The sequence below is a fragment of the Macrosteles quadrilineatus genome, unplaced genomic scaffold (assembly GCF_028750875.1).
Source record: "Macrosteles quadrilineatus isolate MER2022 unplaced genomic scaffold, UCM_ALF_1.0 Scaffold_3__2_contigs__length_128488019, whole genome shotgun sequence".
NCBI classification, from domain to species: Eukaryota; Metazoa; Arthropoda; class Insecta; order Hemiptera; family Cicadellidae; genus Macrosteles; species Macrosteles quadrilineatus.
Window position 1 is genome coordinate 21,456,289 of NW_026542596.1, and position 16,565 is coordinate 21,472,853.

The 16,565-nt window shown below is 33.9% G+C and overlaps 1 protein-coding gene across 1 annotated transcript; it reads right to left on the reverse strand.

The window, feature by feature from the left end:
* Positions 1-2,720: 2,720 nt before the first annotated feature.
* LOC128989038 (lysosomal aspartic protease-like) lies at positions 2,721-16,139 on the reverse strand. The gene is made up of 9 exons (XM_054410894.1): positions 16,041-16,139; positions 15,333-15,480; positions 13,484-13,610; positions 13,112-13,230; positions 8,559-8,755; positions 7,712-7,834; positions 5,286-5,433; positions 4,351-4,443; positions 2,721-3,034 (listed from the first exon to the last, which is right to left on the reverse strand). Exons 1-9 carry the CDS (start codon positions 16,091-16,093, stop codon positions 2,783-2,785), a joined length of 1,260 nt encoding a protein of 419 aa, XP_054266869.1. The 5' UTR covers positions 16,094-16,139; the 3' UTR covers positions 2,721-2,782.
* Between the last annotated feature and the right edge of the window lie 426 nt (positions 16,140-16,565).

Consider the following 16,565-nt stretch of genomic DNA (forward strand, 5'->3'; position numbering starts at 1 on the left):
TTTTTAATATGCATTTATGTTTAAATAAAGTAAGCGGGCAGCTGATTTTGCTGCCCTAGGAATGTAAAAACATGCTCGGTCCCCAAATGACGATGACAGCTGGCATGGCCAGCAAAACCTAACTTTCAGCCACCAATTGACGTATGTAAAACAGCTAAAAACATCATAGTGTGGTGAAAAACATTTTGACAGGTACTATTTAAAGTACTTCCTGTAAAACAAGAAAAAATATACAACCGACAAGACGGTTCTTAGTTATGGTTTGATTATAGTTTGACTTGAGACCTTTTTTAATATTCTTATAACTGAGGATCATTAGGAAGTTATTACATTTTTATTGTATAACTAAGTGAAGAGGTGAAAACGTGATTGTAATTTTTAATTTCAAAATAACTTTTTCCTACAGTTACCTAACAATGTACATGTTCTCTCACTGATTTGAGAAAGCAAAGTGGCCAATTCGCTCATCAGTGAGACAATGTTAACATTGTCTCACTCTAATTACTTTGTCTCACTCCAGATTTGCAACGTGAAGGCACGAAATAGTGAGCGCGTAACATGCAAGCAACGTCGTATGCGCGCGAAATACGTTGGCAGCACTGGCTGTAAATCAGCTGGTCAGCTGTTGTACTGTTGTATTTGTCACTTCACATTAAATGTTATATTAAAAGTTCACTTCTGTGTAAAAATAGGTTATGTTTCTTCACAAATTTATTTGTTTTATGGTAACTGTAGGAAAAGTATAATGTGCAACTCGAGTTCAAAGTACAATTGCCTCACTCGAGAAACCATTCCTCACTCGACTACGGCTCGTGAGTAAGGATTTCTCTCGAGTGAGTCAATTGCTCACTTTTCTCACTAGTTGCACAAATAACTATTTCTCCATCAGAGACGTATTCTTTTATTTAAGGTTATCACTTATGACATTGTGATACATTACTACATACTTATTTCTCTTTGATTTATGACGATTCTATGAACAAACAAACAAACACAAATGTTAATTAAGCAAAGTATATTCCTTGATAGATCATGGGAACCGATATTGTAACAAAATTAAGTTTCATGTATGTTTTTTTCTCTCTAGTATGAGACAACAATATGTAATGATCTAAATTAGTCCATTGCTTCAATTAATTGCTAGCTTAAAAAAATAAAGTGTTAAGAGACTAAAAGGTTTTTATTACCTCCGATATTGAAACATAAAACTTGGCTGAAGATGGTTGGAAGGGATGTGGCCATTGATAAAGAATTATGTCCAATAAACTTTTATCACATTCAACGCATCCTGGTTATTATTTCTATTATCCCTCCATTTATCGTAAGTTACTAGTATTATTGATGGTGGTTAAGTAGCCAATCCATAATTTAAGCAAATTTTTGTTTGATCTCTGGACAATAAAAATATATATATACTAATTAATATTCAAACCTAAATACCTTCTTCCTTACCTTCTACCTTCTTTCTTACGTTCTTACCTTTTATAGCAAATATATTTATCGAATTGCTTTAATAGTTAAGGAAAACTTTGACACATTCATACTAAAACAATCTGACCACAATTATAATACAAGATTTTAAAACTCTTCCAAAGCTGCACAACATAGGCTAAACTTGTCCCATTTGTCACCACGGTACATAGGGCCCACAATTATAATAAACTGCCACTAAGTATAAAACAAATTCAACCATTAACTAAATTCAAAACTCATTTAAAATCGTGGCAATTGGAGAAGGCATTCTATTCTTTAGAAATTTCTTTTGAAAATCAGTAAATGTTTGTTTATGTCATTTTATTATTATTATGATTTATATTTTTTTTACTTACTTAAGTTCTTTAATTTAATATATCTAGATTTGAGTTGATTTGACTATTACATGTAAATTTTATCGATGTATTGTGATGCTCTAAATAAATAAATATTTACTTTTTACCAGTTCAATTCAGTAATCTTTGACTAAAGGTTTAAGTTAATGAAGAGTTTAATGGGAGTAAAAATGAGGGTTTCAGAAAGAGCACTCAGAAAAGGGGTGGCGACTATGACGTCAACATTTCTGTAGAGGGCATGTCATCAGGAGGACAAGCCGTCTGGAGGTCTTGGTTCATCTGCAACCAAGGTCAGCCATCTACAAAAGAAGTGGTACAAGTGGATTTCACTTTAACATAAATCAAGATTTTCCGTTGTTTTATTTCCCTTCCACTGAATCTTCTTGGTTAAATCGATAAACATTCAACTTAATCTCCTAGTGTTTTTCTGCCCTGAATCATATATTTGTTTCAGAAAAACACGTTAAACGAATTAATTTTAACATAAACAATCAGGTTTTACTAACATATTTATTGTTTTAAAATTTAATATTTACAGGGTTTTATTTTGCTGGTAAAAAAATCCCTACCAACAAGATGGATAAACTACTTTTGAATAAATAGCTAACCCTAGTAAAGCATACAAAAACAGTACGAAATGCGGATTCTACTGCATAATACCTGAGGTTTGGAATGTAAAAATAGCGGTAAGTTATAGCTTGTAATATCAGGGAACAATAACGGGGAATGTCTAGAGAAATATTTAGGATCGAACACACTAGCCTGGATGGATAAAAGGTTTGCACTTGGTAAAATCTCCAAAATACAAATAGTTTGTTATTGCTATCATATATTTTAGGGTATTATGAATTGAAGGAATATGTTACATTAAGATGTATTTATTTAATGTTCGACTTTATAAAAAAAATCATATTACCATACCATGAAAACTTTTTTATCATTGTTCACATCCTTTAATCCAAAACAATTTTAGATTTGTATAACATGAACACCATGCTGACGCACACCGTGAGTGTGCTGACGCTGCTGATCATTGCTGTGGAGGAGTTATCGCTATGCACCGCCAGGGCGAAGCCCACCTGGTTTTGTCCCATGTCAAACACCGTGTAGTACTTCCTCATGAACACATCCCCCAGAACAAACAGAGGAAGGTCAAGACTACCAGCGAAGCCACTGATGCACACCCGTTCGTTGCTCTGCTCGATCTGGATCATATAAAAGGCAAAGGGCTTATATTTATGTTTTTAAGTTTTATTTTTGTGTTATTGCGGTGTCAAACCTGGAGTGGTAAGATAGCGGACTACCTACCGCAGTGCGGTCACCACCTACGTTACCACGGTCAGTGACCGGTGAACTGTGTACCTACTCCAAAACCACCGGATTAACGTCGTCCGTTATCCATTATAAAACTTTAAAAAAATCTAAATTTCTTACGTGTTTTACATGACAATCTTTATTTAAAGATAATAAAATGACTTTGCGCCGCAAGATGCTGTCTATGTAGAAGCCGAAACTACACTCCATTCAAACAATTTAGGTGGTTTGAGGAGAAGTTTGCCACTATTTTTTACTTAATGTATATTATGCAGCTGACTGAGCTGGTAAGCCTCAGCTATTAAACTATTGTTTTAAAGGTAGGGAAAAGTGAAATGGACAGATTTCCTCTCCTGAAACAGCCTACAATTTTTGAACGGAGTTTAGTTGCTCTTGCAATTGTATGGATTACCTAATAGAAGGTATTTACACCAATTTAAACATTAAAGTTTTAATTCAGATAATTGGAAAGAAACATCTTTCATCTGGTTACTATATACCACAAACCCGGTACTATCCCACACAAATACACTAATTTTAACGTCAGGATCTTTTAGTATCTTCTTCTCTCTATTGAGATTATGATTAAGGGTTTGCCCAAGCTGTCCTATCTTTACCTTATTTTCAACATGGATTTTAAAATCAGATGAATAGTCAATAGTTTTATTCTTCCCCCCTCACTTAACTTAACTTCCCGTGACCATAGACTTATTGTGCTGTGAGATCATATTTCGTGTTCACATTTTTACTATACAATAAAGAGGTTAACTAGCTTTTATAAGAAATACATTAGACCACGACGCTTAGGATTTATTAGTTTAATATAATGTTAACTATTTTCTTTATCCAAACAGACCTAACCAGATAAATAGTGTAAATTTCGCTTTGATGATAATAATCACTAATTAAACAAAAGGTTTAAAATGCCTAAACCTAAGGTTCTAAGGTTTAATGCACCTTAATCGTGGTCTACACTTAAGCAACAAAGTTTATATGTGAGGAAGGTTATTTTCACTCGTACTTTGTGAAAGATGTGTATTTACAACAATATTGGTTCAAGGAAAGTAATCGAGAAAATGTGGCATTTGGAAACTTGTTGTTAATTTAACCCACTGATAGGGAACGCATAGGGACTATTTAGAATGTTACAGTAATCAATAATAAGCTGAATAAAATAATTATAGCTATAAGGAAGACATAAAAATACCACTATAACGTAGTCTGCTGGGTTGAGGTTTAGAAATGTTCCGCTTATGTTGAATGACACAACTGGCATACTTGATAATGAATTGCAGTTAACCTGAAAAATAAAATAATAATTACTACGGTTATTTAATAAATAGTAACTAATGGATAAATGGATAACTATTCATTAAAACTATAATTTATCATGAGATAATTTTCGAAATCATAAACCATATATACCTTTTACAGAAAAAAATTAAAATTCCAAAATAAAGATGTTATTATGTAAGACAGATTTGACAGTGAATCCCAAGTACAAAATTGATTCAGATGTATTTCAAAAGGTATCAGCAGCTTGGTTTTTATAGTAGAACTCTCAAACTACTAAATTCATGTAGTAGAATATGTTTAGAATATATAGAAATTATTGTACATGCAGAATATATTTAATAATTTGTATTAAAACCAATTAATGTATGAAGGCACTAACCATATAGCTGCACATCATTTACAAGCTACGTTTACTTATGAGGATAAAAACGTGTAGTTTCAACAATCGACACGTGGGATTTACGAGTATTTCTTCGTTCATCTAATGTCAGTGTTTACCATCAGTTTTGACAGTCTTGCCACCATCGTTGAAACTAATCATGCATTTGCATGATTAGTATAATTTATGGTAATGACAAACAAAATAACGTTTACCTTTTCCTAAACGCATGGAAAAGAAGGGTCACAAGTACACATTGTTCCTTTAAAAAAGTTAATTTTTTTACAAACGACAAAAGATCTCAGCTTAGGTTTTTGTGTATGTTAGGAGTTTGTCAATATCATCGACTAAACTAACCAAACTTAACTCTTAACTTGAAAGACTTTGAATTGTATTTCCTCCTAAATGTTTGTTTGGATTCGTTAAGATATATTAGCTGACTAAAAATTCGTCAATTACTAACGTACAATGTATAGGCCACTGCCCCGGTCGTACTGAGCGCCCATCGCTGTGTTTAAGGCTGTCATAACGTCAGAGGGTCCAAGGATCAAACTAGTCCCAGAGTCAGGAGTTGCTGCAAAAGCCGTAGTGAATGGCGTTGAGTCTACGATCAACCTGTAACATAGAGATCGACAAACATATTTGGTTGTTTTAAATTAAACATCATTATATCATTATACATATAATGCCTATGCCTTACTTATTTTTTAATGCAGATAAGCTATTTCACATTAATGGGAGATAATAATATTTAAATAAAACTTATATACTTTTGGTTTTGTGCGCAGCATTGCTTCTGTAGACTAACTCTGAACAGCAATGTTTTAAAGGGTGTTACTAAAAAAACACTGCTCCAAAATAATATCACCGTTCAGGCAATTCTACAATATAATTTGACCAGTCACGCACTGGTTCAAATTAATGTGACCAGCCAGAGCCTGCTTCAAAATGATGTGACCGGAGGCACTGTTCCTAAATAATTTGACCGGCCAGGGTCTGTTCCAAAATTATGTAAGCGGTCAGACATTTCGTTCAAATAATTTGACCGGTCATGGTGTATGTACTGTCATGAGGACTTTTCCACTATGATGTACTGCTCCAAAATACGTGACCAGTCAGGCAATTCTACAAAATAATTTGAGAGGTCAGGTAGTGCTACAAAATAATTTGAGAGGTCAGGTAGTGCTTCAAAATAATTTGAGAGGTCAGGTAGGGCTACAAAATAATTTGAGAGGTCAGGTAGTGCTTCAAAATAATGTGAATGGTCTGGCACTACTCCAAAATAATGTGACTGGTCAGACAGTGCTCCAAAATACTGTAATAGGTCAGGCACTGCTTCAAAATCATGTGAATGGTCTGGCATTACCCCAAAATCATGTGAATGGTCAGATAGTGCTCCAAAATACTGTGAGAGGTCAGACACTGCTTCAAAATCATGTGAATGGTCTGGGCATTACCCCCAAAATCATGTGAATGGTCTGGAATTACCCCAAAATCATGTGAATGGTCAGATAGTGCTCCAAAATAATGTTAGAGGTCAGACACTGCTTCAAAATCATGTAACAGGTAACAGGTCGTGTAACAGGCACCGCTTCAAAACAATGTGATAGGTCAGGCACTACTTAAAGCTCGCTACACACGGTCAGTTCGGTGTGTCAGTTTGGTGTGTTCACATCGAACTGACACACCGAACTGATCGTGTGTACGCCGAATTGATGTGAGCTCACATCAAAAAACTGAACTGATGGACTGATGAAAATTCATCATTTCGGTGTGACACACCGAACTGATGTCAGTCCGAAGTGAGCGTGTGTACCGCCGCGTCAGTTCAGTTAGTCAAATTTTGGTATTTGAGCATACGAAGCGTCATTATATAACCTATACCATGGATAAAATATACTTCCTTAGTAGAATTCTCATACTTAAGGATAAGCTGAAGAAAATGTATTTGTTAGTTCTGTCCGGTGTACTGTAGATGTCATTTTTTGTTTACAGTTTGTTTACTGTCATTTAAGTCATAATTCATATGAAGGTTATCACAATTTACAACAAATAATAACTTTAGTAATCATATTATTCTTTAAGGTAATGTGGGAAAGGTGTAAGAGATCCATCTCATCACCAACAAATCTGTCATGTGTAGGAAAATAACAATTTTTATGAAAATACATACGAACGAGTAGGACTTCCCAGCAAGGGAAGCGTACCTGGGAGGATTACACCCCCAGGTAACACGTTGAACTGACACACCGAACTGACCGTGTGGATGCAAATGCTGCGTTCAGTTAGAAGTGACAGTTAGAAATGATCCCACCAAACTGACACACCGAACTGACCGTGTGTAGCGGGCTTTAATAAATTTAAGGACCAGGCACTGTTCCTAAATAAAGTGAACGGTTAGGCCCTGATTCAAAAATAATGTAGCCGTTTATGCACTGTTCATAATGCTTATAGATAGGTTTGATGTTAAAAAAGAAGTTATTACTTTTATATAATGGTAGACCTACCTTTAGATAAGAGATGTCAACTACACGACTGCTACAGTATTCTTTATTTAACTCAAATATTTGTAAAAGCTGTTGGTAAATTGCTGTAATGTTATGTTTTTTATGTATATAATTCAATTCTGTTTCTAGAAAGTGGTGAATTGAAATTTTGAAATCGTTTACTAAATAATTTTTGTAAACATACTTTTTATATTAGTTTATCTAAAGTAGAATTAAACATATATTTGCTTACCTGCTACGACGTATGTATCGTCGTATTTATGGTGGACGTTTGTGAAAATTTGAGTCAAAAACACATAAGAGATTACCATTTTTTAGTTTCTATCCATACTATGTTTATAAGGTATCACCAATTATTAGATATTTAAATTCATTCACATACTTACCCATCAACTTTTATGAGCCAGTATGATTGGTCTATGACAGGAGTGTATGTAAATGGAGGGGTGTATCTGGCTGGGTTAATCCCACCAAAGACTAGTTCGCCGTCGTCACCCATGTCAGAAAATCTAAGGATAGAAGGTTGTTTCATTAGTTGTTTGTGCCGAAAATAAACAAATGACTTTCCATTAATCACTTACGTCAATTTTCTTCGAGTATTAATTGTGTTAAAGTAAACATTTACTGTTTTTCCCATCTCTAAAATAGTAAATTTAAAATCTGTGACTAACAGACTAAATATAATATTTAATTAGATAATGATACTTAGTTCTGCCTTTTTGTTAATTTGTATACTTCAGATGGGGTCTGACCGGCTGTAAATTCAAAACTTACTGCTATTTAGGCATGTAGCATAGATGGGAAATGTGATTATGTCTAAAGGAGTAGTTTTAGTTGAATCATAGTGCTGTAAAATTGCAATCAATCAAAAGAGGTTCATGTAAGTAAATGTTTCTTCTAAATAACAAAACTGATATAAGAATTAGATTTCTCAACAAAATTAATTCAATAAAAACATAAATCATAATATTGTTTTCACAAAAAAACTTAAGTGTTTGAAATGTTAGATTTAAGTACAAAATGGAGTGTATTCTGTCTGCTCTTTATTATTAGGCTTAGGTTAAATTAACTGAGCTAATTTTGGGACTACGCCTGTTATGGAATAAAGCCATTAGGTATTTTATGTGTATTATATTTTATGTAAAATTATGTGCATTTTAATATGTATTTTAATTCATAGGGATTTTCACGTGACGAATATAAGCAAACACATTGTAAGGTATGACTTTGGACCTGTTTAGGTAGAAAGCGAATACCGGCTGGTCTAGCACCCCACTCTTCATCATAGTAACAAATGGAGGATCTGTTTTTATCTTGGACAGCTTGGGATAAGCTAGGCCAAAGATACCATCGAACTTGGAGGGGAAGAATTCGCTGGAAATCTTAGTTGACTCCCCAAACAATTGGTTGGTTATTGAAGTGTCCATCACCTGTGCAACCCAAGAAGACGGTTGAAATAAATTTACCGATACAAGGAAATCTTTTTTTAGGCTATTTACTCATCAACAAAATATATTTTATCCAAAGGTAAGTATACAAACCTGTTTATGGCCGGTTTATTACTTCTATGAAATACTAAGGAAATAATTTCAACAATTTTTTTTATGAAGGATCAACAATATTTTGATTCGGCAAATGTCCAAAGTAACAACATTTGGTCTGCTTCAAATATAAAATAGTATATTTCGTACCTAGGGCCGAAAATGAGGTTTTGCTGGCTCAAGATAGTTTTCAATATGATCGAGGGTTGCAATAACATTTCGGCCCGTGGTACGAACGCTATTTTTCACCCCACTATATCCTATTACTACTATTCACCACACTAATAATGCACACTGATAGCCAACACAAATACAACTTTAAGGTTATGTGAAGGAATAATTTGAGGAATCAGCAAAAATAACAATAAATAGTTGCTAGGCAGCGGTGACAATAAAACAATTCTATTGCAATGCTATGGTTTCTGATTGTGTATTCTTTAAAGTAAGCGGGCAGCTGATTTTGCGGCCCTTGGGATGCAAAAACCTGCTCGGTCCCCAAATGATTATGACAGCTGGCATTGCCAGCAAAACGTAACTTTCAGCCACCAATTAATGTATGTAAAACAGCTAAAAACATCATAGTCTGGTGAAAGCGAATGAATTAACTAGTCTAGAAAAACATGTATTAAACTGCACGCCAGTTGTATTGTAATATCTTACCACCACTTCATTAAAAAAACTGTTGCTAGTTAATTAAAATAATGTCGATTTTGCATTTATCTTCTCGCATACTTGATACATCTAAGCAAAATTATCTTTGATCAAACCAACTGTATGCGTTTAATCGTGCTGGTAGAGGGGTTTATCCGAAGATACTAAATTAACCACTAGATGGATGTTCATGACTCTGGTGTTGAACTAAAGATAATTTTGAAAAGAATGGAATTTTGGAGCCATACTTTCAATTCTTAAATTCAGTTTCTTCGAAATGTTGTTTTTACTTCACCTATTTACTTTAAAACTGATTAACATTTAATTTAGGTTTTAATAACAGGGATTTAAGAGAAATGTATAAGCACCCAGATACAGTGTGGCGCTGCCTAAACGTAAATAGGTGAGATGGGCAGGCCATGCGTGGAGAAGAGTAGATACTTTAACTGTTAACAGTGTATTCCGAGGAGAGCGACACGGTGGGCGACCAATTAGAAGACCAAGAATGAAGCGGAAAGACCAAGTAAAGAAAGGCATCTCCAGACTGTACATCAGAAGAGGCAGGTGATAAGAAGAGAATGGAAGCATATTTTTGGGCCGCCACAAACCTCTTATTCAGTGGCCACCGAGGTAAGATAAGATAAGTGATAGAATGCAATGAAAGGTGGTATGTAGTAGCTACTTACAACCAGTGTGAAAAATCGGCCTCCGATCTCACTTCAAGGCTTTGTACATCGACTAAGTTGCTGGTTTATTGTAAAATTATTACATTTAAAATTCATAGCATCCTTATATATAATACGTGAAGGGGATTTATACTAAACACTACTCCTCCATTAATAATTGATGGATTTTTACAAACGAGGTGCCAAAATTGAGGATTTTTTGTGTAGACACCCCCTTTCACCAATTCCTGTAATAAAAGTCTTCGGGCTTTGCCTCACAGACCTTCAAAATGTCAATGTTTGTCTTATGAAGAAAAGATTTTGTTTACTTAAACAGACGAATGATTTGTATTAATTACAGCTGTTCATAGTAAACACATGATAGACACAAGAGCTCGTTTTCAGTTTCAATAACTGGAGTGAAGTGATTGATTAAATTATCTTTGAGTTGACTTTTTTAAGTCATCGAAAGTTATGACTGCTTTTCGTTTTGAAATAACGCCTGTAATACTTTGCAATTGCTCGAATTCGAGCAACAGGTGCACTAGTATAATTATATAATTTAATGACTAAGTGACATTTGTTTACGAAGTATGTTTTCACATTTGAACTGACAGAATTTTCCTGTATGCATATGTAAACCAGCTGTTCTGAACTATATCTAGTCTATATAATTAATACGGTACATGAAACTTTGTCGGTTGAACTCCTCCGCCATTTCTTAACCGATTTTATCCATTGACGTCTCATTGGAAAGGGCGTGTCGCGTAGATTTGCAAACTGGCCTTACATTTTTGAAAAAGTCCCTTGGGCTCTGCCCCAGTGGCTGTTAAATTTCCCATGTTATCCTTATGAAGAACATAATTGTTCACATTTTGATCAGCTGTATAATTTAATTGCTGTTATTTATTTTTCGATTCAATGAAACGCATTGTATGGTACATTTACTGATTTTGATTAAATTAAATATTTACTATTTTAATTTACATTCGTACGTATTTCAATGTAAAAAATCTAGAAAGCCTGGACAATTTGTTATATTTTACTAAATAAGAAAAATTAATTGGCATAGTACTGTATTTCTTGAGAAAAATTGCGACAAAGCGGTTATGCAGAAAATCAGGTAGTTCTTAGTCATGTAAACAAAATGTTATCGCTATAAAAAAATTACTGAAATTAGTAAACGTACTGGCGTCAATGGGTGGTACCACGCAGACTACATTATCATTGACGAAGATCAACACGGACGACCTAATACGGCTATAAGTGGGAAACATTTTATGAACCAGATCAGCTTTTGAAAAATGATAATATATTTACAAGAAATGTTGATTATATGGAACTGTTAGGTACGTAATCTATGAGTTGAGTCTTTTAAACTCATCTGAAATTACGATGAATTTTATTTGTTTTTAAATAACTACTTCACTTCTTTGCAATTGCTCGATTTTGAGCAACGTGTTTACTAGTCCCTTTTATTAATACGTGAGGGCTGTTTTTTGTGAACAAAACTACTCCGTTATTGCTGCACCAATTTTAACGTTTGAGGTGTCAAATTATTCGTCTCAATTAGTAGTTTTGCATAAAGGTTTTAGAATTTAAAATCTCTTACCTTTAAGGGCACGAGACGCTCTCAAAGGTCGCGTTTTCCCCATAAGAATTGCATTGAAAACAAATTTAAAAACAAAAACAGCTGTATATAAAAATAAACTCACCAGCTTTTTGGGAGTAAATATTATTGATGTTTGTACTATTTATGAGGTCATAAACAAAATCTAAACAGTTAATCAGTTTTGTTGGAAGAACAGAAAATTTCTTGAATTTAAAGGCGAAATATTGAAAACAGGAGGAGGAGACATTTAATAGGAAAACTTATACTTATGAGATGAGTAGGGGAGAGGCCTAGTCTCACAGTAAAGCCGGGTTTTCCTAGGCGCGGAGTCGGCGAGCGGAGAGCGGACTCCACTTGTCTTAGGCAATTTAATGTTACTGTTTTCCTAGAAGCGGAGCGGAAATGCCATGTTAATTTCAATTCCGCTCTCCGCGTTCCTCTCTTCGCCCGCCGACTCCGCGCCTAGGAAAACCCGGCTAGGGAATCCAGGTGCACAATCACTTGGGGAGATGAATAATTTTTGCCAGTTTTTTGGATGTAAAAAAACACATGAAGAATATACACATCATGTTGTCACAGTGGTAAAGTAAGCTTACCTAAAGTCAGATCAAGTAAATACATGCAAGAAATGTTTACTGGTAACAGCTTTAAGTCGGGAAACATATTTAGAAAACACTGAAAAAATAAGGCGAGGTCCAAACAATTCTAAAATATTTTTACAAGAAGTGTTTATTATTTCAAAGCGCTATTAAATAGCGTGAGTATTTCAATTAGTTACATAAGCATTTAGTAGGGTCTTTTTAACTCATCGAAAATTATTACTGTTATTACTGTAGTTTTAAAATAACTTATGTATAATACCGGAACTTGACAATTGCTCGATTTCGAGCAACAGGTACACTAGTTTTAATTTACCATTGATAGATAAAACATACTACTTTAGTAGATTTCTCATCCTTATGGAACAGCTGAAGCCAATTTTATTGTTAGTTCTGTCCGGTGCGCTGTAGAGTTCGTGTTTTGTTTACAATTTGTTTCTTAGTCTTTTAAAACCTCGTTTAACCAAATAAAATGATCTAATAATAAACAATAACTTGTCCTCTAGTTATGTAACCAAACAGTAAATCACAAATCATAAAATTAACCCTAAAATAATGGATGTCATCGGTTATGAACCAAACACGAAAATCGAGCGTAAAAATTTAAAATGGGATGAGAAGTCTACTTGTGTTAGGTAGTCTATGGTAGGACGAACCTCAGATAGTTATACTTTATTTATGAAATAGCGTACTTTTTGTTCCAAACAATTATACTCACTCTAACGGTATCCTTAGACACAAAGCCTGATGTTGACCCTTTGCCATATTGGATAGAGAAGTTTGTTCCCACTCGGATGTAGGTCACACTGCCGTTATGGTTGTAGACGTTATGATGCGCTGGAGGGCAAATCAAACATTAAATCTTACTACAGTAGTTGATGTGTTTTTGTGATTTTTGTTGTAAAAAACAAAGGATACCAAATGGTTTGTGTAAACCGGAACTAATACGGGAAAAATAGGGACGGCAAGTTGGTGCCTGCAAGTACGTGGGAGTTGCACTTACTGCATACTTACCTTGTCTCTATGGGGTGTTTTCTACGATAAGCATGCAATAAGTGCAACTTAAAGTCGTCGCTGTACTTTTACTTACAACAGAAGGAGGAGTTGGTAGCACAAAACTGAAGAGAGGGCACCCATAGATCAGCTGATCCCGTGTCGAACTGGACCGTGAACTGTTGTGGTGGAGTGCCGATAGTAATATCTCCGCAGTAGTACATCTGCCAACATCAAACCTGCTACACTAAGATTAATTTTATATACATATTGGACTATACACATTTCTTTGTCCATTACTACTAAACAATTCACCCATTCAGCTTGGGAAATTGAACACGCTTTGGGAAGTCTTATGATCCTACACTCCTGTAGACAGCATGCGGTCATTTAAGTTACCATGTAAAGCTGACATAAAGTTTGAAGCCTGAAATCCAAAGTCCACTGAAAAGTCAATACCATCAACGTAAAATCCATTATTTCAATAAGGAAAACGCTTTGGTTTAAGTTATTTGAATACAAACTCAAAAATGACGTGGACGACTGTTGCAGTATCTATAACGTTTGCGTTTATAATATCAGACACAATCTAGAGAAAATTTCATTCCACAGTTTAAATACACATAAAAAACACTGTGTTTCAAATAATATGTAGGTATACGTAGAAAAATGTTGACAATCATTCTATATATCTATAATATGTTTTTAGTGAACACTAGTCCCTTATTTGCGGACCAATTTCAACGTTTGAGGTGTCAAAAAATTTTCTAAATTTTTATTTTTGCAAAAAGGTTTTAGAATTTGAAAACTCTTCCCTAAATGACACAAGGCGATCTCAAGGGTAGATTTTTCTTATAAGAATAACAGAAAAGATTTTGATATAAAAAAACAGTTGTTCATAAAAAGGAACTCAGCAGCTTTTTTGAGAGTAAATATTGATGTTTCCAATATTCAGAAATATTAAAGACGAATTATTACAGTTAATCAGTTTTGTTTTAAGAACAGAAAATGGTTCTAGGCCTATGTCAAAGAATAAATATTTAAAACAGGATGATGAGACAATTAATAAAATATCTTATCACAGAGCACTAAATAAGAATTTAGTGCCAACAAGAGTTTTTTTGCGGTTTAAAAGAAATCCCTGATTCACAATATAAGAGTGTCATATTAAGGAAAATTTCAGAATGCATTCTCAAAAACTGCATGATATTTGTAGAAAATGAAGACGAGCTATAAACGCCCGAAACACACGAACAACTACTTCTGGCAATGTTTTGAGATAATTTAATGTAGAACACTTGCTTATAAACAATGCTTTTTATACGGCATGTTAAATGTTAAATGTACAACTTTTAAGAAAACATACTAAATAAGGCGAAAACTATTCGTAAAATTCTCTTAAAGCAGGCAATTATAAAAAAAAAACTACATCTGCTAATCATAATTTTGATCCATGCAGGATTATTATTCTGCTTGATATGCCAAATCTGGCCAAGATTGAGAAAATGTCGATTGGTTGGGTTCAACCAGAACTGTTGGTTCACCAAATTAAATTACAAAGCAAACATAGAACAAATACCGATACATAGGATTTGTATGTATTGTCCACATCTTTACTTATGAAACTTTGTTTATAGTTCTGAGACAAACTGATAAGTTAAATTGATACTTAATTGTATCTCGCCCGCTGTGAATCAAAACCAGATCAACTAATAATACACCCGATTTTGTTTCAATTATAAGGAAAGTTATGTTTAACATTTTATTTCCTAATGATAAGAGATCAATTTTTTATCTAATGTTTATACAATTCCTTGTTGTTTTAACAAACTATTGTTTAATCTGTTTGTAAAACTCTATTAATTCCAAAAGCCTATATTGAATAAGTCATAGTATTTAAGTAAACTCTTTAGCTGTTAGTAAATGACACAAATTCAACAACTTACATCATAAAAGTCTTGAAGAGTAACGTTCTGTTTATCCTTTAAGGAGTTGGAAATCGCCTTAAGTGATTTTCGCAGATCTACAAGATTTTGCTTCACTCTTCTTAGACCTACAGAGAAGACTTTTGTATCGTTCTTTAGAACTGAAGACCTAAAACATCAAATATAAATTACCGGTACTCTAGCATAATTTAAATAAAGAGTTTTTTATACTAGGCCTACATACAGTTTTTTGTATTATACATCCAAGGTGTATTTTAGACATGGGAGACGCAGAGAGTCAGTAAATCCACAATTTTAAGGATTGGCTACTCTGCCAAGGGTTGGTTAATCTCGTACGCTCTTATAATAATCATAAAATTAACCAGTGTTTTTTTTTTGCGGTAAGATATTTATAACATTTCTATGATTCACTGGAGTAATTTGAAAAATATCTGAGAATAATGCTGGACTATTAGATTTGACTCAACATTGTGTGTCTTGCGTAAGTTTAACAATAAAGTACAGAAACTTTGAAGGTTTTTCCGGCTTGTTAAATTACTTCATTGTCATACGTTTTCACAACTAGTCAGTATTTTTGTTAATTTTTGTTACACTCACTCGTTATGACCAATGCACATAATATTTTTCACAAGAAAAATTAAATTGTTCCAATCTTACAATTAGGCTGGTCGTCTAAATTATAAAAATTACATCAAAAGTGAAACTCACCCAGAAATGGCAGCTAGTAATGCGATAAATATTATTCTCCATACTAAATCCATGGCACTGACACTGAACGAATTGTTGAGAGTACTGATCAATACCCAGTGCCTTATCTAATCAAGCTTATACTTAGTCAGTTACACGATTATGGATGTGAAGAAGTTGAAGTACTTGAAATCAGACTGAACACTCACACCGGGTTTAAATTCCCAGATATTTATAATGCTCTAATCGTGAAGCCAGTGAGTCATTGACAATATCAAAAATATTTTTAAATCCAACCTTATTCACATGATATATTTGCTTTAATGGGTACTTTTCAATAGTCATGGAATAATACTCCATTCTGTATAGTATTCATTTATCGTTTTAGAGAGTGTCCTTTACTCTGAGAAAGTGTAAGAATATTAAACAATCACTATAGTGTTTTGCTGACGTGTTTCATTAAAACAGAGACATCTTCGAGCATATATTTACATTTTACCAAAATACAAAAGCCACGTGAAAACACAATATAAGTACCAATAATAA